General features: G+C 42.1%; 2 protein-coding genes across 3 annotated transcripts; both read left to right on the top strand.

The window, feature by feature from the left end:
- Positions 1-6,958: 6,958 nt before the first annotated feature.
- Positions 6,959-13,361, top strand: LOC125546168 (DNA mismatch repair protein MLH1-like). Its single transcript, XM_048710339.1, has 16 exons — positions 6,959-7,274; positions 7,803-7,975; positions 8,060-8,132; positions 8,218-8,352; positions 8,423-8,633; positions 8,989-9,137; positions 9,236-9,334; positions 9,806-9,875; positions 10,043-10,175; positions 10,510-10,604; positions 10,680-10,788; positions 11,089-11,248; positions 11,424-11,585; positions 11,907-12,084; positions 12,336-12,484; positions 13,068-13,361. The coding sequence occupies exons 1-16, from the start codon at positions 7,044-7,046 to the stop codon at positions 13,110-13,112; spliced, it is 2,172 nt and encodes a 723-aa protein (XP_048566296.1). The 5' UTR covers positions 6,959-7,043; the 3' UTR covers positions 13,113-13,361.
- Positions 13,362-13,667: 306 nt separating this feature from the next.
- LOC125546169 (serine/arginine-rich splicing factor SR45) lies at positions 13,668-19,113 on the top strand. 2 transcript variants are annotated; one of them, XM_048710341.1, is made up of 12 exons: positions 13,668-13,946; positions 15,306-15,416; positions 15,908-15,996; positions 16,724-16,770; positions 16,852-16,932; positions 17,030-17,195; positions 17,364-17,586; positions 17,674-17,751; positions 18,123-18,251; positions 18,355-18,427; positions 18,559-18,596; positions 18,707-19,113. In XM_048710341.1, exons 1-12 carry the CDS (start codon positions 13,777-13,779, stop codon positions 18,777-18,779), a joined length of 1,278 nt encoding a protein of 425 aa, XP_048566298.1. In that variant the 5' UTR covers positions 13,668-13,776; the 3' UTR covers positions 18,780-19,113. The 2 variants fall into 2 exon arrangements, with proteins under 2 accessions (XP_048566298.1, XP_048566297.1); XM_048710340.1 differs by having other exon boundaries at positions 17,361-17,586.
- The last annotated feature ends 2,554 nt before the right edge of the window (positions 19,114-21,667 follow it).

Here is a 21,667-nt window from a genome sequence, read left to right as displayed (position 1 = left end):
ACAGATGTGATAACACCTTATCCATCACGTTAACTGGTCTAGCAGATTAACTAGTTGTCGGGTCGATTAATTGAATAGAGGGAGAGAATTTTGTGATTTAAAATTTTGGCCCGTTCCCTCCTTTACTGTGTTAGGTTTACCTGTGCCCTCCCTTCTCACTCTCCCCTCCCCTCCCGTAGTAACCCTCATTTGTGGAGGCTAGGAGCAACCGTCACCGCTCCCGTCTCCGAGCAGCTGTCGGCACCATCCGCCAAAGGCGCATGCACTCCTTAAGGATTCAAGCACTACTACTTGTGAGCTGCGTTGGTATTTCTCTGAAGAGAGAGGATGATGCAGTATAGTAAAAATAAGTATTTCACTCAGTTATGAAACCAAGGTTATCAATCAACTAGAAAAATCAAGCAACGAGTCGTTAACAGCACCTGCACACAAACAACAAATACTTGCAACCCAACACGAACAAGGGGTTGTCAATCCCTTTACGGTTATAAGCAAGATTAAATTCTATAGTTTTTGATATATAGATCACACAAAAATACAAAACAAAAGAAATAAATGAAAATTGCATCAAAGTATTTTTATTTTAATATATGATAAAAGATAGACCCGTGGGCCTGATAACCCACAAGTATAGGGGATCGTAACAATTTTCGAGGTAGAGTATTCAACCCAAATTTATAGATTCGACACAAGGGAGTCAAAGAATATTTGCAAGTATTAGCAGCTGAGTTGTCAATTCAACCACACCTGGAGATTAATTATCTGTAGCGACGTGATCAATAGAAAAGTATATGATAGTTTTGATATTAGTGACAGCAGCAATAGTAACGGTAACAGTAATAGCAATAGTTTTGTAGCAAGTGCAACACTAACGATAGCATTAGTAACTTAGTAAGAACAATATAAGATAAACTCGTAGGCATCGGTAATTTGTTGGATGATATTCATCATGTAATAGTCATAACCCAGGGCGATACGGCACTAGCTTCAGTTCGTAAATATAATGTAGGCATGTATTCCATAAATAGTTGTCCTACCCTCCCGTGACAGCAGGGTCCAATTAGAAACTAATGGATATTAAGGCCTCTTTTTAATAGAGAACCGGAACAAAGCATTAACACACGGTGAATACATGAACTCCTCAAACTACGGTCATCACAGGAGTGGTCCCGACTATTGTCACTCCGGGGTTGTTGGATCGTAACACGTAGTAGGTGACTATAACTTGCAAGATCGGATCTTGATATTAACCGAACCTCGTGGTGAGATCCGATCCGTTGTTGCGGCCCGATCTTTCACGACACTCCACCACCAGCAGTAGCAACCTCTCGCCCACGCATGCGATGTACACGAAGTAGAGGGTTTGAACTTGCGGCCCAGCACGAGAAAACCAATCTCGACGAAGGTACTCACGCGCAAAACAATTTCCACGAAGAGAAATCGCAAAACAGAGGTTTTCTAAAGATCCCTCTAAAACCTGATACAGGTGTCTACCCTGAAAAACACATCGTGTCTATTTCATATAAAAATAACATGTCTTTACAATGACCATACGCTGGCTATTTATACTAGTATAGCCGACCCTACCATGGTTTGACCAACACGCTAGGCACACCTCTAATTCAAAGGAAAAACAAACTTGTTCTACCAAAAGATAACAATCGACTTGATTTAATCTAAGGAAACAAAAATAACGATGACTTGTTTGGTTGGTGGTGAGGCTTCTCGTGTAGTCTGCAGGTGGACCCCACCCTGTTGTTTCAAAGAAAGCAAATCTTGAATCTTCATGTACCTCATGAAGTACAATTCCTGATCGGGTGGCCATACCTGATGGAACCTGTATTTGGTCAGGACTCTTTCCTGTATTGTAGCTACGTAATGGACTAATTTCTCATGCATGCACGTGACCTTCCTTATCTCTTGCGCATGAATGTTGCATGCAGATTCTTTTGTTTGCTCAATCCTAGCTCTACACGTTATTGGTTGCATGCATACATAACTTGGTAACATCTGGCTAACTCGTTCCTTGACGTGCATAATCTTGCTCTCAGCAGTACAATGCAAATTAGCAATCTGGCTCATAGTGTAGATGATAGGCAGGTACCTTGGTATATATGGTGCATATACATCCTTAGGATAAGGCAGAATAACAATAACGCCAGTAGTGACAGGACACACAGTCGTATCAGATCTAGAACATGAATATAATGGTGATAACATAAATGGTTCAGATCTGAAATCATGGCACCCGGCCCAAAGTGACAAGCATTAAGCATGGTAAAGTCATAGCAATATCAATCTCAGAACATAGTAGATATTAGGGATCAAGCCCTAACAAAACTAACTAGATTACATGATGAATCTCATCAACTCCTCACCGACCAGCGAGCCTACGGAGGAATTACTCACTCCCAGTGGGGAGCATCATGGAATTGGCGATGGAGAAGGGTTGGTGATGATGAAGGACGAAGATTCCCCTCTCCAGAGCCCCCAAACGGACTCTAGATCTGGCCTCCCGACGAAGAACAAGAGGTGACTGATACGTCCACTTTGCATCATGTTTCTTTACTGTTATTTATGATGTTTTTATGCATAATAATGCTTTTTGAAGTAAGTCTAATGCTTTTTTTCTCATAATTTACAAGGTACACACAAAAGAGGGGGAACTCCGGTAGCTGGAAATCTGGACCTGGAAAAGCTACGTCAGGCTACCTATTCTACACTACTCCAAACAAGCTGAAACTTCACGGAGAATTTTTATGAAATATATGATGAATATTGGGGCAAATAAGTACCAGAGAGGGTCCACCAGGAGGGCACAACCCATCTAGGCGCGCCAGGGAGCCCAGTCACGCCCTAGTGGGTTGTGCTCACCCAGGCCCACCTCCGGTGCCCGTCTTCTGGTATATAAGTCACTTTGACATAGAAAAATAAGGAGAGGACTTTTGGGACTGAGCGCCGCCGTTTCAAGGCGGAACTTGGGCATGAGCACTTTTGCCCTCCGGCAGAGCTATTCCGCCGGGGGAACTTCCCTCCCAGAGAGGGAAATCATCGTCCTCATCATCATCCAACAACTCTCTCATCTTGGGGAGGGCAATCTTCATCAACATATTTAACAGCACCATCTCATCTCAAACCCTAGTTCATCCCTTGTGTTCAATCTTGTTACCGAAACTATAGAATGGTGCTTGTGGGTGACTAGTAGTGTAGTGTTGATTACATCTTCTAGTTAATTACTATATGGTTTATTTGGTGGAAGATTATATGTTCATATCCAATATGCTATTTAATACCCCTCCGATGTTGAGCATGACTATCATTTGTGAGTAGTTACTTTTATTCTTGAGGTCACGGGAGAAATCATGTTGCAAGTAATCATGTGAATTTGATATGTGTTCGATATTTTGATAGTATGTATGTTGTGATTCCCTTAATGGTGTCATGTGAACGTCGGCTACATGACACTCCACCATAGTTGGGCCTAAGGAAATGCATTGTGGAGTAGCAATTAGATGATGGGTTGTGAGAGTGACAGAAGCTTAAACCCCAGTTTATGCAGTATTCCGTAAGGGGCGGATTGAATCCAAAAGTTTAATACTATGGTTAGAATTTATTCTTAATACTTTTTCTCGTAGTTGCAGATGCTTGCGGGAGGGTTAATCATAAGTAGGAGGTTTGTTCAAGTAAGAACAACACCTAAGCACCGGTCCACCCACATATCAAATTATCAAAGTACCGAACACGAATTAAACCAACATGATGAAAGTAACTAGATGAAAATGCCGTGTACCCTCAAGAACGCTTTGCTTATCATAAAAGACCGTTTTGGCCTGTCCTTTGCCTCAAAATGATTGGGCTATCTTGCTGCATTTTTGTTACTACTATCGTTACTTGCCCGTTACAAATTATCTGGCTATCAAACTACTCAGTTACTTACAATTTCAGCACTTGCTGACATTACCTTACTGAAAACTACTTGTCATTTCCTTCTGCTCCTCGTTGGGTTCGACACTCTTACTTATCGAAAAGAGCTACAATTGATCCCCAATACTGGTGGGTCATCAGTGACGGCGGTTCCATCTCGTGGATCGTGATAATTCTTTCTCCCTGATTTTTTTCTAGAAAAATATGATTTTATAGCGTCGGTTTCAGGGTCTGCGGGGCCACCAGGTGGGGACAACCCACCTGGGCGCGCCTGGGGGGGGCAGCCGCGCCCTGGTGGGTTGTGCCCACCCAGGTGCCCCCCTCAGGTGACTCTTGGCCCCAGAAATTCTCTTTATCGATATAAAAAATCCTCGCAAAGTTTCGTTCCATTCCGAGACTTTTATTTCTGCACAAAAACAACACCATGGTAGTTCTGATGAAAACAACGTCAGTACGGGGTTAGTTTCATTCAAATCATGTAAATTAGAGGTCCAAAACAAGGGGAAAAGCGTTAGGAAAAGTAGATACATTGGAGAGGTATCAGGGCCATAGTTTTCACTAAAGACTTCTCTCTTGAAAATAGCATACGGTGGGTAAACAAATTACTGCTGGACAATTGGTAGAAAAAAGCAAATAATTATGACGATATCCAAGGCAGTGATCATATATAGACATCAGCATCTACTACTATTACTCCACACATCGACCGCTATACAGCATGCATCTAGTGTATTAATTTCATGGAAAAACGGAGTAACACCTTAAGCAAGATGACATGTTGTAGACAAGATAAACTCACGTATGAATAAACACCATCTTTTGACTATTAATAGCAATGATACATGCGTGTCATGCCACCTTCTGTCACTGAGATTGAGCACCGCAAGATCGAACCCATTATAAATCACCTCTTCTCATGGCAAGATAAATCAATCCAGTTAGCCAAAACAAACTAATAAGTCGAAGAAGAAATACGAGGCTATAGTAATCATAAAAGAGTTCAGAGAAAACTCAAATAATATTCATGGATAGATCTGATCATAAACTCACAATTTATCGGATCTCAACAAACAAACCGCAAAAAGTCATTATATCAAATAGACATCCAAGAACAGTGAGGAGAACATTGTATTGAAGATCAAATAGAGAGAAAAAAACCATCTAGCTACTAACTATGGACCCATAGGTCCATGGTAAACTACTCATGCATCATCGGAGGGGCAACAAGGATGATATAGAGCCCCTCCGTGATCGAATCCCCCTCTGGCAGAGTGCCGAAAAAGGCCTCCAGATGGGATCTCGTGGTTCTGGAACTTGCAGCGGCAGAAAAAGTATTTCATGGACTCCTCTATTGATTTCATGATTTTAGAGAATTTATAAAGGTGGAGTTAGGTCAAACGGTGCCTCGTGGGCCCACGCTTCATCATCTAGTCTTCTCTCGAAGCTTCTAGTGTCTCTTTTGTGCAAAAAAAATCTTTAAAAAGTTCCGTGGCATTTGGACTTCGTTTGGTACCGATATTTTGTGAAACAAAAAACAAGCAAAAAACAGTAACCGGCACTAGGTACTAAGTTAATAGGTTAATCCCAAAAAATAATATATAATTACCTGAAAGTGCATATAAAAATCCAAGATTGATAATATAATAGCATGAAATAATAAAAAATTATAGATACGACGTATCAGGCACCGAGCCTCTTCCTGCTGCTCGAGCTCGCCGCCCCCTCCCCCTCCCCGAGGCCATCACCTGTAGACCAGCATATAACCGTTTGTGTTATATGCTAATATGTTTTGTGCTATGCTACATGCTACTGATGTTTATTGCCTCTCCTTTATTGTTGTTGCTGCTGCATTATTGCATATGTAGCTAAGATATATAGATATGACCCTAATTAACCTATTGATAAATGGGTTGTCGGTAAATTTTGTTAACATGCATATTCACCGATTAATCCCTACTCCTCACCGGACCGAGCAGCTACAAGTTACCGATATCTAAAACATTGCAAAGTACAGATGATCTACGTCAGGATCAATGTGTATCCTCTGTGTGCCCTGCTCCTCGGCTTATATGGGTATTCAAGAGGGGGGCTATGGTTTCATCCTAGTCTGGTACGAACAGGAAGGACGCGTTTAATACGATCTCAACATCTTGGAGTGTACGACAAATCTTCGAAAGCCTTCCTTTTGTATGCCATGGGCCGCTCAAACGTGTCCCATTGATGAACCGACATGGGGGGCCCTCGACCCGTCCCACCAGGCGAGAGGCGATGTGATAAGGCCCCCCCAGTCCGGGACATCATCGACGACTGGTTGAGTTTCGACTCGGTTGGTCGGAACAGAACCTTTCTCATAAATTAAGGTATAATCAAAAGTATACCATTCTATTCATATTGAAAAATGTTTCCAATGATAATTTTTGTTCGAGGGAACATTTTCATGGCTGCTTTATAAATTGCAAACAATGGTTACAAGAAAGAAACTAAATCATTAAACTATCAGTTTTGTTAAACCTCAGCTGCTTGAATTTTTTGTTGGCACCAGCCACTTTTTCCTTCCTCCCCCAAGCGCGATATGGGGAGGCCGGACCTCGTCGGAGAAGAAGCAACCTGTCCGAAGAAGTAGAAGCCCCACTCTCTCTCTTAGAGATGTGGAGGTGCAGGTTCGCCTGGAAGTAGCAAGCTCGCTATCTATCTTAGGGGTGCGTGGGTGCAAGGGGATCGCCGGAATTGTTCACCGATGCGACACTTAGAGGGATGGCCAGCAACGACAGTGGGGGAGGTTGAAGGAAGGGCGGGGAGGCAAGGCGGTGCGCGGTAGCGCGCGCCAGCCGCAGGTGGTGGAGTCCGGCGGTTGGGGCAGGACATGCGGGGGCGAGCGTGAGAAGGAAGAAGGAAGGTAGGAAGAAGATGAATAGTGCGGATCTGTTTTGGGCTCTTGGATGAAAATCTTGCGGTCTAGATGAAAAGTTGAGATGGTGGGAGTATAACGAATCGATGATTATGATGCAGAAAGAATACCGAAATAAGGCGAGCAATAATCAGTGTCGCGCGCGCGAATACCAAAATCGGCGGAACCTCCCTCCCCTCCCCATTCCCCACCTCCTCGGCCCGCGGCGGCCATGGAGGCCGACGACCCGGCGCCGCGCGGCGGGGCCCCGCCCCGCATCCGGCGGCTGGAGGAGTCGGTGGTGAACCGCATCGCCGCGGGGGAGGTGATCCAGCGGCCGTCGTCGGCGGTGAAGGAGCTCGTCGAGAACAGCATCGACGCCGGCGCCTCCACCGTCTCCGTCACCGTCAAGGACGGCGGCCTCAAGCTCATCCAGGTCTCCGACGACGGCCACGGCATCCGGGTACGCTCGCTTCCTAAACCCTAAACCCCGGACCCAATCCCCCCACCCCCTGAACCCTTGCTGCTTCCGCGGGCGCCTGCTAGTGCCAAAATCCTTCAAATGCGAGTTGTTAACCGTGATTTCTGTTGATTACGAGCTGTTAATCCTTAGTGCGTACAGGGCCATGTAGGCGGATGATTGGCAATTTTGGTATTGGCGATTTTCTGCACTGGATCTGTGTCTGTTTGTTCTGACTCGGGCAGTAAAAAACTGCATAGGGGCTGCTATGCCATGGGCAAATGAGGGCACACCTATACTAACAGGCCATTTGAGATTTTTAGTGCTAATTGTCTTAGGCAGCATGTAGTTGTCTATGATACTACGAACTGGGCTTGTCTTGTGCTATAAAGGGGGAGGGCCTAGGCGTCTGCAGGGTACTACTATATGATTACAGTATTGATTGTTGGGTATTTGAAGAGTTGGTCATATTCAGAATATTTATTGAGCATCCCATACCATTTTGTCAGCTAACTTGGTAAACTTTCACAGTGTGAGGACTTGCCAATATTGTGTGAGAGGCATACTACCTCAAAGTTGTCTGCATATGAGGACCTACAAACAATAAAGTCCATGGGGTTCAGAGGGGAGGCTTTGGCCAGTATGACTTATGTTGGCCATGTTACGGTGACAACAATAACAGAAGGCCAACTGCATGGCTACAGGTCAGTCCATGAGCAACTTTAAATCCTTCTGCTTGACTCTAGAGTCGTTTGTTAATGATTGTTATTATCATGTTTTCTTGTCAGAGTTTCTTATAGGGATGGAGTAATGGAGAATGACCCGAAGCCCTGCGCTGCGGTTAAAGGAACTCAAGTCATGGTGAGTTTGCAACTTTGCATAGTACTATTGCTCTATTGGATATTTATTGCGATTTTTACAAGAAAAAAAAAATCTTAATATGCAGGTTGAAAATTTATTCTACAATATGGTAGCTCGTAGGAAAACACTGCAGAACTCCAATGACGACTATCCAAAGATAGTGGACTTCATCAGTCGATTTGCAGTCCATCACATCAATGTGAACCTCTCTTGTAGAAAGGTAAATATAGCTGTCTATTGTTTTCTCATGAGTTTTAAGAAGGTGACATTTGCCTCCTCCTCTGTCACAGCATGGAGCCAATAGAGCAGATGTTCACAGTGGGACCACGTCTTCAAGGCTAGATGCTATTAGGAATGTCTATGGGGCTTCGGTTGTTCGTGATCTGATGGAAATACAGGTTTCAGATGAGAATGCTGTAGATGAAATATTCAAGATGGATGGTTTCATCTCAAATGCAAATTATGTGGCAAAAAAGACTACTATGATTCTTTTCATAAATGGTATACAAATTACAAGGCACTAGTAATTTTTTAGAGCCTTTTCCTCCGTAAGTAAATTCAGTTGATTACATATGCACTAAAAATGTATTGCGATGCCCATGTAAATACTCATGTTAAGGTGCCATGTAACTCTGATCAGAGTAATCTGGCCACATCTTGTTCACATATTTTCGATGAACAAGGGGATATCTTTAAAAGAATAATTTTGTAAGACCAACAAAGTTTTAAATGATGCATCCACTGTGATTGAACTGTCATGTATTTTCTGTCAGTGAATTAGTAATGTATTGTTTCTCTATTATCATGGCTGTTCCTTGTTTGCTTTATCCCATAACTGTCCATATCTCCTCTTCAGATAGACTTGTAGACTGCACTTCTTTGAAAAGAGCTACTGAATTCGTGTACTCTGCAATACTGCCTCAAGCATCCAAACCCTTCATATACATGTCCATCAATCTTCCACCAGAACACGTGGATGTCAATATACATCCAACCAAAAAGGAGGTATTTTTTTGGCAAAATCTGAGCCTGGTGTCCAACATCTCTGCATTTTTTTTTCAATTAGAGAACAAATGATTTCAGTGATTCCTTCTGTCTTGCAGGTTAGCCTCTTAAATCAAGAGCGCATTATTGAAAAAATTAAAGATGCCATCGAGGAAAAACTGATGAACTGTAATAACACAAGGATATTCCAAACTCAGGTTATTCATATGTTCATGCTTACATAAACTCACAGATACTTGGTCTGTTATTGTTGTGTCTCATGACTCATCACAGTTGATATGATGCGACAGTTGCTGGAGATCAGTTTTTAAGTGTTCATATGGTTGCTTACCTCTATCTTTAGAGACAGTGTATCTGTTCAAAAGCTACTACCAGTTGCATAGTGCATCAATTTTCAAATATACATAAACACTTGCAGAAAGTCATGCTGAAATTCGTATGTTGTCATTTTCTCAAAAACTTGCTCTCCTGGGAAATTGACTTATCAAAAACTTGCCCCTTCAGAGTAGATTGTTATATTATTTGGCTCTTTGAATGCAAATTAAAAGAAATTTAATTTGCAGATGAACTTTAGCTATCTCAGTTATAAAAACTATGTGCATGTGTATTTTATATTTTGATGTAAACTTTTGTGCACATTAGTGATGCTTGTTCCATGTGAATTGCAGGCACTAAACTCTTCACTTACTCAAGCTAACACACGAAAGGACAAGGGTACCGAAGTCAGCACGCCTACTGGTATGTAGCATATACCATATGCATATTTCAAGCTAAAATGTTTCATAAGTACACTATACTGCTACATCACATTACTTAACTCTGTATTATTGAGCTATCTAGTAAAGGGCGTGTGAAACCACCACCATCCAGCGAATAATCTTTAGTATAATTATATTATACTGTAGGAGAAAAATCTCAAAAGATTCCTGTGAGCCAAATGGTCAGAACAGATCCACGCGATCCATCTGGAAGGTTGCACACCTATTGGCAAGGTCAAACTTCAAATCTTGAAAAGAAATCTGACCTTATTGCCGTAAGGTATGATCTTCATTAGCAAGTTGACACCGGTCACCACTTTCTGTATTTTTTATGCTGTCTTATTTGGTCATCTGTTTGTGCTCCCTGAGTTTTTTCTGCATGCGCATCAAATTGTGCACTAAGTACCTGTTGTTTGCCTTTCCTCATGTGAGGATTTAATGATTCATGCTGTTTACATGCTACAAGTCTATAACTCTGGTTAAGTTGCGAGTGCTGGACCTTTTTCTACATTGGTTGCCAATTCATAAATTCTATTTGAAGAAGGGAGTACAGTGATTCGCTATTTTTTTTACTGTGGCTGATTTTTTTCTTCTGTTTGTATATGGTTTCCAAGAAATATTGTAAGATCAAGAAGAAATCCAAAAGATGCTGGTGATTTGTCCAGTCGCCATGAGCTTGTTACAGAAATAGATTCTAACTTACATCCTGGTGAGCTCATCTTAACCTGTGATGTCTGAATCTGTCTCCATTTTTGTAGACTGATGATTTATGTATTTCTGCTAGGCCTTTTCGATATTGTTAAGAATTGCACATATGTTGGAGTTGCCGATGAAGTTTTCGCTTTGATACAACACAATACCCTCTTATACCTTGTCAATGTGGTAAATGTTAGGTAAACTCTATACATTACATTGATGACTAGTCTTACTCTTCCATGCCTTATATCTCTTATTTAAGCTAGATTTTTTCTTCTAATATCTGACATAGCTCTTTGAAGGTAACCGATACCCCAGTTACCTGTACATATTTGCAAATGCATGTGCACACAAACAATATTGCTTGCGCACACCACCATCAAACTGCTATCCATTCATATCACATCCAGTTGAATGCCTAATAAGCACCTCTTCCAAATATTGCATTGTTTTCTTTTCTGTACTATGTGATATTGATGATTCAGCTTGTGATGCAGCAAAGAACTCATGTACCAACAAGCCTTGTGCCGTTTTGGGAACTTCAATGCTATACAGCTCAGTGAACCTGCTCCGCTTCTGGAGTTGCTGACAATGGCACTGAAAGATGACGAGTCAATGAGTGATGTAAATGAGAAGGAGAAACTAGAAATTGCAGAAGTAAGTTATTTTCTTAATTCCTCGAGTCATAGTTGATCTTGTAGGTGATGGAACAGATATAAGTTTTTTATTTGTCCACCTGCATATTGTTTCTGTTTCTTGATTCTTGTAATACGGCTCAATCGTTTGATTCATGTAGCATCGCTCTGTTGATGAAGATAGTGCTTGTTTGCAGGTGAACACTGAGATACTAAAAGAAAATGCTGAGATGATTAATGAGTACTTCTCTATTCACATTGATCAAGGTGGCAACCTGACCAGACTTCCTGTTGTACTTGATCAGTACACCCCTGATATGGATCGCCTTCCAGAGTTCATGTTGACTCTAGGAAATGATGTAGGTTTCCTTTTGTTATGCTGTTGCGTTCATTACATATGGTATTTTAAATTTGGTCATGATATTTGATTATCCATTCCCTGCTGAGGCGATGGCAAGTAGGTTTTCAGGCTGATATCATGTTCAAAATTTAATTTCGGTGTTTCATGTAGATATGGCAGCTAGCTGGCCGCGAGTAACTTCTGTTTCTTATTCATATTTTAAGTTGTTTCGGAATTCCATTTCCGGGAGTTGTTGCTTTATGATATATTTTGTTTCAGATTTTACTTTAGTTATGCAAACTGGCAGTCCTGATTTTTAGTGATTACCATCTTATAATAGATTGCCTGGGACGTTGAGAAAGAGTGCTTCAGAACGGCAGCAGCTGCTATTGGAAACTTCTATGCGCTTCATCCTCCCATCCTTCCAAATCCATCTGGCAAAGGCATTCGATTATACAAGAAAAATAAAGATTCCATGGAAAGTGCTGGGCAGGCTGATAACGATTTAACAAGTACAGGTGAGCTTGTTGGGTATCTGTATTCTATAGTTGTATACCCATTAAAGTGCATGAAGAACATATATGCTTAGTGTTACACCCTAGTAGGTAACAGAATCCGCAGTTTCTCCCACTTTGCTTCCCATTAACCGCCAAGATGACATGACACTGTAATAGACATACTAAAGAATATATCCATTATATATGATGCTGCAACTAGATATTCATTCAGAGTTAATTGCCATTGGGGCTAAATATGTACTCCATTACAGATGAAGATGACATTGACCAAGAGCTGCTTGCGGAAGCAGAGGCGGCATGGGCTCAACGCGAGTGGACCATCCAGCACGTCTTGTTCCCGTCCATGCGACTTTTCCTCAAGCCCCCTAAGTCGATGGCAACAGACGGAACATTCGTCCAGGTTCCCTCCCCACCCGGCTTCAGTTGTCCTTTATGTTTGGTGCTTCAGTCATCTGCTTATGCTCGCACCATAGCCTGTCACTGCACTCCTGTCTATTTACTGCTCAATGTTGGCGCCACAATGCCCATTGCCTTTTCTCACACAAGCATGCTGCCTAAAAAGTTACCTATCATAAAGTCGTAAAATTATGGTACTAAGTAGTACTCCATCCGTTTCTAAATATTTGTCCTTTTAGAGATTTCAAATGAACTACCACATATGGATGTATATAGACATATTTTAAAGTGTAGATTCACTCATTTTGCTCCGTACGTAGTCACTCGTTGAAGTCTCTAGAAAGACAAATATTTAGGAATGGAGGGAGTAGCTAAGTATTTTTTCCCAAACAATCACCAAGCCACATTACACGCGACATTGTTCGCGAGTAGGCATGCCAACTTTGTTTCGACAATGAGTCGTAAAAAGGAAAAAAAATGGCATGGTTTCAAGTGCAACCACTAGAACTGTGTGAAATACCTTATTATCGATAGATGACGTGGCATCAACACACTCTGATATTGAGCTGTATTTTGAACCTGTGCAGATTGCTTCTCTAGACAAGCTTTACAAGATCTTCGAGAGATGCTAGCCGACACGCAGGCCGTCCGTGAGGCACACGGTATGTAGAGAAGGAAGGGAGAGCGCGACCGACGCCTTTTCTTGTTCCTTCTGGGACGGACGTGTGGTGCCACTTTTTTTTTTGGTAGCGCTGTAAATATTTGAAGGATGAGCAGAATTTGCTGGCTCCAGCTCTGGAATTGAGGAGCAAATGCAAGAATGCGTCGGCTTTGCTACGCAATGCTGATATGTTTCCCTTAAGTAACCATGCTGGTAAAAATGCCATGCCCTCTTGCAATGATCGCGCAACCGAAGCCATCGCTGCAGACTTTTTTTTTTCTCGAAAGGTTATACCAAAATCAAACGCGGGCTGGTGCGGTCAGCCAGCGGAACCCTGTTTTGAAGGCGGCAGCCTTTCTCTAAAATTAAAACAAATTTGTTCAAAATCTTCATCATAAAATCAAAGCATGTGGAAACGCTGCAGAATTGTGCAAGAGAGGAAGAAAGAGAAAACTGGACCGCCATGTGTCCCTGCGGGTGGGTCCGGAGGGAAACCCCACTCCAAATCCAATTACCACGCCCCGTCCTCCCTCTCTCCCTTTACCCCATCCATCCATATCCCCCCGAGCAAAACCCTAGCTAGCCCCTGTCCAGAGTCCAGAACCCGTCCGCACGCCCGCTCGCCGCCGCCGCCGATGGCGAAGCCCCGCCGCGGCCGCTCCGGCTCGCGGTCCTCGTCGGGCTCCTCCTCCCGCTCCGCGTCCTCGGGCTCCTCCCGCTCGCGCTCGCGCTCCCGCTCCCTCTCGTCGTCCTCCTCATCGCCCGCCCGCTCCCGGGGCCGCTCCCCTCCCGCCGCCAAGCGCAGGTGAGCAACCGCCGTCCTTCCCTTCCCCTCCCATCCTCCCCCGCCGCCGCGCGGCCCCGGATCCGTCCTCGTGCGGATTCAGCCCTGGGGTTTTGGGCTCTGGGGTTTCGACGGCTTGTTCGTAGATTCCGAATTGCGGCCTCTTGGGGCGGCGGGGTGGTGCTCGGGCCCTGGGTTCCAGGCCGGCGATGGTCCCCGCGCTGGATTTGTTGACTGAATCCTGTGCCTGTGCTTGTCCAACACTGTGTGTATGTTCCCAACGGCTTGGAGGAGTGGCTCCTTCAGGGCCGTGGGGGTCTGCTCGTGCCTGCTTGCGTTTGCCCTGCCTCTCATCTGCACAATGCCGTATGCTTGAAAGGTTAGCGTTGGATTAACTGATTTGGGCCGCACTCCGTCGGAGACAACATTGAACACCAATTTGTGCGCCTGCTTGGGGCCTTGTTTTCTCGACTTGGTGCTAAAGGCTGGGGTAGATAGTTCTTGTCTTTGTTCATCTATATAAATCCACAGTTTCTAGGTGATAGAACCGATTTTTAAGGAGTGCACAGCAGCTGGACTACGCTATAGCTTAGGATGGATGATTCTGATGTGTGAAATTACGAATGTATATGTGTCCTGCTTGTTAAATTTTCTATGTTGTCAAGCGTAGCCACTTCTGGGATCGAATAATACGGATGCAGGTTTTTAGTATCTATATTGTACAAGGTATTTAAAATAACCATGTTCATTGAAAAATGTGTTTTTGAGTGATGCTTGAGATAGGATGGAAACTGAAGTTAATTGCCAGAGACAGAGCCTCATAATTCAGATGTGACTTTGTTGTTTGTTAGCTGCTTGGTGTGAGCATTTAAATGTGTTACATCTGCTACTCCCTTGGCAAAGAAGGTCTGTGATGGTCTGCATGTGCTAGTGCCACTAAGCATCCTATTTAAGTTTAACCGTAGGCTGTACATGCATGAATTTTTTAGTTTGGCTTTGTATTTTTATGCATTTAGCCTCCACTGAATCTCTGAGTTCCAGTTTGATTCTTTCCCTGCACCTGTTTATCCATTTGAAACATATCTGTATTTATAGTCCTAAGATCAGTTCAATACCTCTTCTTTAAAGTTCTAGATGAACCAGATCTTACTGATACCAATTCCTTCTTCTTTTTACCTTTTAAACCATTGCTTTAACTTGTCATGGTTGCTGCTCTAATTTTATTGCAAATTGCACTGAATATGCTCATACTCAAAAGTTGCCTTGCTTGCTGCATTTGACTAAAGCAGGGTTCTTTGGTGGCTTGTATTTTGGTGTGTTTTCTTATGTTAATTATCTTTAATCTGGAAACATTTATTTACGGCGCTGCTATCTACACAGTTCACCTGGAGCAAAGAAAGGTCGATCACCTTCACCCGCTCTCAAAAAAGGGTCACCATCAAGGAAAGGCCACTCATCATCTCCCCCACCGAAGAAAGCTTCACCTCCTAGGTACAAGCTTGCAGAGGATCTGTATATTTTATATTTTTTCTACCCGCACTGCATTGATGCTTGTTCATATAAGCATATGCCACTTGAACTTTTTATCATTTTGTCTCCCACAGAATAGCTACTCAACATAAAAATTGGTATTTAATTGATGCATTTTCGGATGACAACTACCATGCCTGTCCGGTGCCCATTATTTTTTAGCTTCTCCAGTTCCTTTATGTTAGCATGATATAACTACTGTTGGTGCCTTGGTTGCATTACTGACCTTGTTGTTTCTGTCTCTCGTAGTTAGATATAGTGAGAATGTATTGTGCTCTCTTGTTATGCATGTAACATACTCCCTCCGTCCGGAAATACTTGTCATCAAAATGGATAAAAGGGAATGTATCTAGACGTATTTTAGTTCTAGATACATCTCTTTCTATCCATTTTGGTGACAAGTATTTTCGGACGGAGGGAGTACTTACCAAATTGGTGCCTACTTGTTTCAGGAAAGCATCTCCTCCTCCTCAGTCGGTTGTACTACATGTTGATCATCTATCCAGAAATGTGAATGAGGCTCATTTGAAGGAGATATTTGGTGAGTTTATCTTCGTGTTCCATGATCTTGTATCTTAATTTCTCGAAGGTTTAGTTGTGCAACTTTTATCGACAACTTATGTTCTTCTGTGGATCGGGCATGAAAGTGATTGATCTTAACTTAGCTTGATGTTTAACTTATTTGGTAAAATTTTGAGATACTTCCGTAATTGCTAGAGGTAACATCGTCATTAATCAATTTCATCGGAGTGGTAGGCTAGGGGCTCTCATGTTTGAAGTTGAAATTGTAAGCATCGTGCATGCCCTTATGCCAGTATTCAGATGGAGATTATGGAACAGAACTATTATTGCTTTGTTCTAAGTCCTGTTCATGACAGCAATTTTGAGGGTTGCAGAAAGCATTGGAACAATGATCTGTTTTCCGATTACTATGTTACACAGTATAATGAGCTAACCATCCTTGGTACTCCCTCCGGTCCTTTTTATTTCGCATATAAGATTTGTCTGAAGTCAAGCCTCGTAAAGTTTGACCAACTTCATAGAAAAAAAAATCAACATTCACAATGTGAAATCAATACCTGTTCATGCATCAGGACTTAAAGTTTCATATTGTATAACTTTAGCATGATAGATGTTAATATGTTTTCATATAAATATGGTCAAAGTTTGAGAAGTTTGACCTCAGACAATTCTTATATGCAGAGTAAAAAGGACCGGAGGGAGTATAACACACATAGTATAATGAGCTAACCATCCTTAATTTGCAGGAAATTTTGGTGAAGTGGTGAATGTGGAGCTATCAATGGACAAATTTGTAAGAAGTGTTGCATTGGTATTATCTGATAAAGCTTCTCCCGTCTCTTGACATCTAATCTGAGCTTTTTAATATATATAGGTTAATCTCCCTCGTGGGTATGGATACATTGAGTTCAAGAAGAGGACTGATGCTGAGAAGGCTCTTCTTTACATGGATGGTGTATGCCTTCTGCCTTATGTTTTTGATATGCTTTCTGCCGTATGTTTTTTATTTTTCTTATGCAAATATGACAAAAAAAAACTTCATATCTTCTCAGGGGCAAATTGATGGAAATGTTGTCAAGTTGAAGTTCACACTGCCACCACGCCAAAGGGCTTCTTCACCTTTAAAGCCACCTCCTCCTCCCCCCAAAAGAGATGCTCCTCCGAATGATAAAGTTGCTATTGGTGCTGAAAAGGATGCTCAGCAGCGGCCGGGGGGATGTAAGTGTCTGAAGCTTTATATAGCTTATAGGTTATTCAGGGCCTACTATAATGGGCATTTCTCTGTGATCTGGTTGTTTAATAAGCATTGCCCCCATCTAGGATAATTTCTAGGTGGATATTTTGCCTTTTTTATTGATGATCCAATCCTGTTTCATTTGCCAGCAGCATCTCCACGAAAGAAGCCAGCTTCTCCGCCGCGAAAGAGGTCTCCTCCAAATAGAAGGGCTGAGTCACCCCGGCGTCCACCCAATCCATCTCCAAGGCGTCGTGCTGATTCTCCTATTCGTCGTCGACCAGATCTTTCCCCTGTTAGGCGTGGTGATAGAAGACCAGGATCTCCAATTAGAAGACGTTCTCCTTCACCTAGAAGGCATAGGTCACCAATGCGGTGAGTTTTCAAAACTGCCATTCTTGTATCTAGGGTATTGTAATGCTGATAAATTGCTGACAACTGGTCTTGCAACTGTCACCTTAGGAGGGGTCGTGGCAGCTTATCACCGCGCAGACGCTCCCCGGGGCCTCCTAGGCGCTCACCTGGGCCTCCCAGACGGCGGTAAGTCACTTTGAGCTTGTGCTGTCGATCACTTCTGTACAACTAGCCTGACTATCTTATATACTCAGTCCTCTGTATGATATATTTTACACTGGCTTGATGTGTTAAATGTTTTGGGTATTGCTTCTCATTCATTCCTGTGTGTAACTCTGTCCATCTATTCCATGTTTGTACAATTGTAATTGACTATATGATTTTGCTGTACATTTTGATGAGCAGTCTCTATGCGCCAATTGTTGAAACTCCATGTGCGAAGATAGCTTGGGTTTTCTGTGTTGGTCTATTGGGTTCTGTGTTGTGTTGTCAGGATGTTCTTCTATATCAGTTTTTTCAACTACATTAATTGTATTGGTTCTTGCTTTTGGAAGCAGATCACCACCACCAAGGAGGTTGAGGAGTCCTCCAAGAAGGCCACCACCACCACCTCCGCGTCGTCACAGCCGCTCCCCTCCTCCTCGCCGCCCTCTTCACTCCCGCTCCAGATCAATTTCTCCACGCAGGTAATGACATTCCACCTTGCAAATCTTCCAATGGAGCTCATCTCTTTGTTCAGCTTCCAAAATGATATTCCTGGAGTCTTCCTAATTCTCTTTGTGGTAGCAGGGGCCGGGGACCACCATTGAGGCGTGGAAGGTCAGATTCATCCTATTCTGCATCACCCAGTCCTCCAAGAAAGGTGAGCGCAACATCTCAGTGGTTTCTGTTGCCTCCCGTAGAAAACAGTACTTGAATGTTTGGTTCTGTTATTTTGGTCCTTGTACGTAGTACTAATATAAGACGTTAAATTCTGATAACTTTCTTCTACAGGGACCGAGAAGGGTGTCAAGGAGCCGCAGCCCTAGAAGGTATGCGACGGTTTTAAATCATGTGGTGTTTTGCATTATTTCCACATATTGAAACTGAATTGCTACTAGCTTATATTTGTAAAACTAAAAAAAAATGACATGTCTCTCAGGCCTCCCAGAGGAAGGAGTGGCTCTAGCGACAGCGGGAGCAGCAGCTCTTCCCCAACCCCAAGGCGCAGGTAGAAAGAAACTCGTGACCCGTGTTGTTCCTGGCAGGTAAAAAACTTTCTCTTCTCTCTCGACTATCACTATGGATTGCGTCTGCATGTATCTTGCTGTGAGCTCAAGTCAAGAGGTGATCGATCTGAGGCCGGACGATGAGGTGCTCGACATGCCTGGCAGAGTCCCTGGCATTTGTACTCACAAGAGATAGACTGTATGACGATGACTTGTGTTGATGATTTGCCTGTACCGGAAGTACTTTTTTATAATTCTGCGGTTGTTCGTCAACTATGAATCTGGATATTATTCTGTTTTTCACTCCTGAGAATTAATTAATGAGCTGTTTACTAGTTGATGGATTGGTTTGTGCTGCGTTGCTTTGTCAAATTGATTTCTTTAAATGTCGGCTGATTGTTTTGCATTTTGAACGTGCTTGGATGAATACCTGTTGCTTTGGCACGTCTGTCTCTATGAGCCCTTTTTAGTTTGGTGCCTGACCCTGGCATTAGTTGTCCTGATCGAGCAACTGACACTAAACCTTGTCTGGCCACTTGCTCGGCTACTCGTAACTATTGAAAGGATGTTAGGCTCTCTTGATAGTGGATGAAAGGATGTTGTTTTGAGGCCATCTCATAACACAAAACTGCAAAAGAGTGGTGTTGTTTTGGGGCCATCACATAACGCAACAGAAAAAGAATGATGCCATAAGGAAAGGCGTCTATGGCGATAGTGGATTTTTGGAATCCGGGTGTATTGGAGGACCTTATTTTAAATACTTTGAAAATCATACTTAAGGTTTCATTTTGTTTTTGAAAAACAATTCAACGTGATCATATGGATGTATACTACACATGTGTAAAGTTTGGTGATGAATAAGTAAAGTAAATATGCGACCTATACAAAAATGACAAAATGATGATTTCCAAATAGTGAACGACATATGGAACTTCCGAACGTTCTGGATTTAACAACAGGTCCGAACGACTTGCTCGTTATCCAACCAGTCGATCCGTTTCTCACGCGTTGTCGCGAACCAACAACCGACTGCGTGATATACCGGTGCACTACCATCAGGCTAAGGCAGTTCTCATGTTGTGGATATAGGTTAGCTCGTATTTATACTTTCTACGAAACTTGGGACAGTAACAATGCTTTCGACGATGGAAAGAACCATGTGGAAAAGTTTTTTTTAAGGAACAATGCCTTGTATTTGATGACCAATTTTTAGAGAAACTAGCAAACATGCCCGTGCGTTGCAACGGGAGTAAAAAAAATTACACGCTAGCCCAATAAGTATGACTCAATACCCCGACATATGAGTGTCCTTTATTTTAACACGATGGCTCACCATGTTGCCAATTATCTTCTCACTCTCGTTGATGATATCCACGTGATCGCAATGCATTCGACGTGGTAAATTTCAAGGCAATGAGCTTGCCGCAGCACGACACAGTTGTCGTTGTCTCGCGCAAGGGAATGTTTAAACTTTTAAAAACAAATCTCATCAATCACGAACTACTCCCAATGCCTAGACATATAAAGAATTTCCCAAAACTAATCAAATCCTAGACATAAAATACATCAGAATCCGCTAACAGTTTTTCGAATCGATAAACATTTTTTAAAAAATTGGGCATTTTTTCAAAACATTCACGAACATTTGTCTTTTAGACGAACATCTATTGAAATGCATGAATAGTTTCAAATTCATTACCATTTTTTGGACTCAGCAATCATTTTTTGAATCAATGAACTTTTTTAAAATAGGGGAACAAATTCTGAATTTCACCAATTTTTTTTGAATATTTTCCAAATTTCATGGACATTTTTTTTTCAGATTCACGAACATGTTTTGAATACACGATCATTTTATCAAAATCATGAACTTAATTTTATTTCACAACATATGTTTTGCAAATTGTGATTTTTTATAATTTGCAAAAGGTTTTAATAAGGAAAGAAAAATAAGGGGGGTTGGCATGTACATGGATTACTACAGGAAGGAAGGAAATATGAAGGCATGAAAGGAATGACATGTACTATACGGGTTATTGGAAGCAAAAAAATGGAGAATCCCAAACAGAGAGAGACTGATATGAGTGGTAAATTCCCCCGCAAAAAAATAATATATGAGTGAGTGGTAAATTTGTTTTTAGTGTTCTATAAAATCATATGTTTGTATGGAACACACATATTCTTTATGCTATGTCTCTTCTTGATCCTTTCTAAATTATGAACGGTTTTGTACAACTTGGTTGTACTCACCAAAACCAAATGCCGAATATTTCAGTTTGTGATATTAAGGTTCACAAAAGATGAAAATGAGAGTATATCATATTTAGGCGGATGTGTCATTGGCGGTGGGATCCACCATGTCTCCATGACCACACGAAGAAGAGTGATTTTAAAAAAAGAAAATCAACAATACTATGTGTTGTGCATATGGATACAAAGAGTATATGGTTATGATATTGAGGTTAATCAGCTAAAATATTTATGCACCCATTGCAATGCACGACCCTTTTCTTAGTTATTAGGCACAGAAGGAAGACACGGACACCCAAAAAAAATACAATAAATGCATCATTCACACACCTTTCAGATTTTTTTTGTCATGTCTAATCGAAGAAATTAGCATAATCCTCATTTAATAAGGGTGCGAGTCCTCCTCGCATGTCCTGTTTAATCCCACAAATTAGCGTGCGGTTTCCTACATATTACTATTGACGTCAATTAACATGCATCATGTAAGTGTATACAATATTCCCCATCATGCCAGGGCTCTCTCGTTAACTCATTATTTCACACCCTTATTCAGCCCATAATTAAGGCATCTTTAATCCTCCGTTTTAATGTCATGTAGCATCCTATAGGCTCGTTTATAATCCTATACATAGTCATGCATGCCC

The sequence above is a fragment of the Triticum urartu genome, chromosome 3 (genome assembly GCF_003073215.2).
Source record: "Triticum urartu cultivar G1812 chromosome 3, Tu2.1, whole genome shotgun sequence".
Taxonomy (NCBI): domain Eukaryota; kingdom Viridiplantae; phylum Streptophyta; class Magnoliopsida; order Poales; family Poaceae; genus Triticum; species Triticum urartu.
This window is presented reverse-complemented; position numbering and strand designations above follow the sequence as displayed.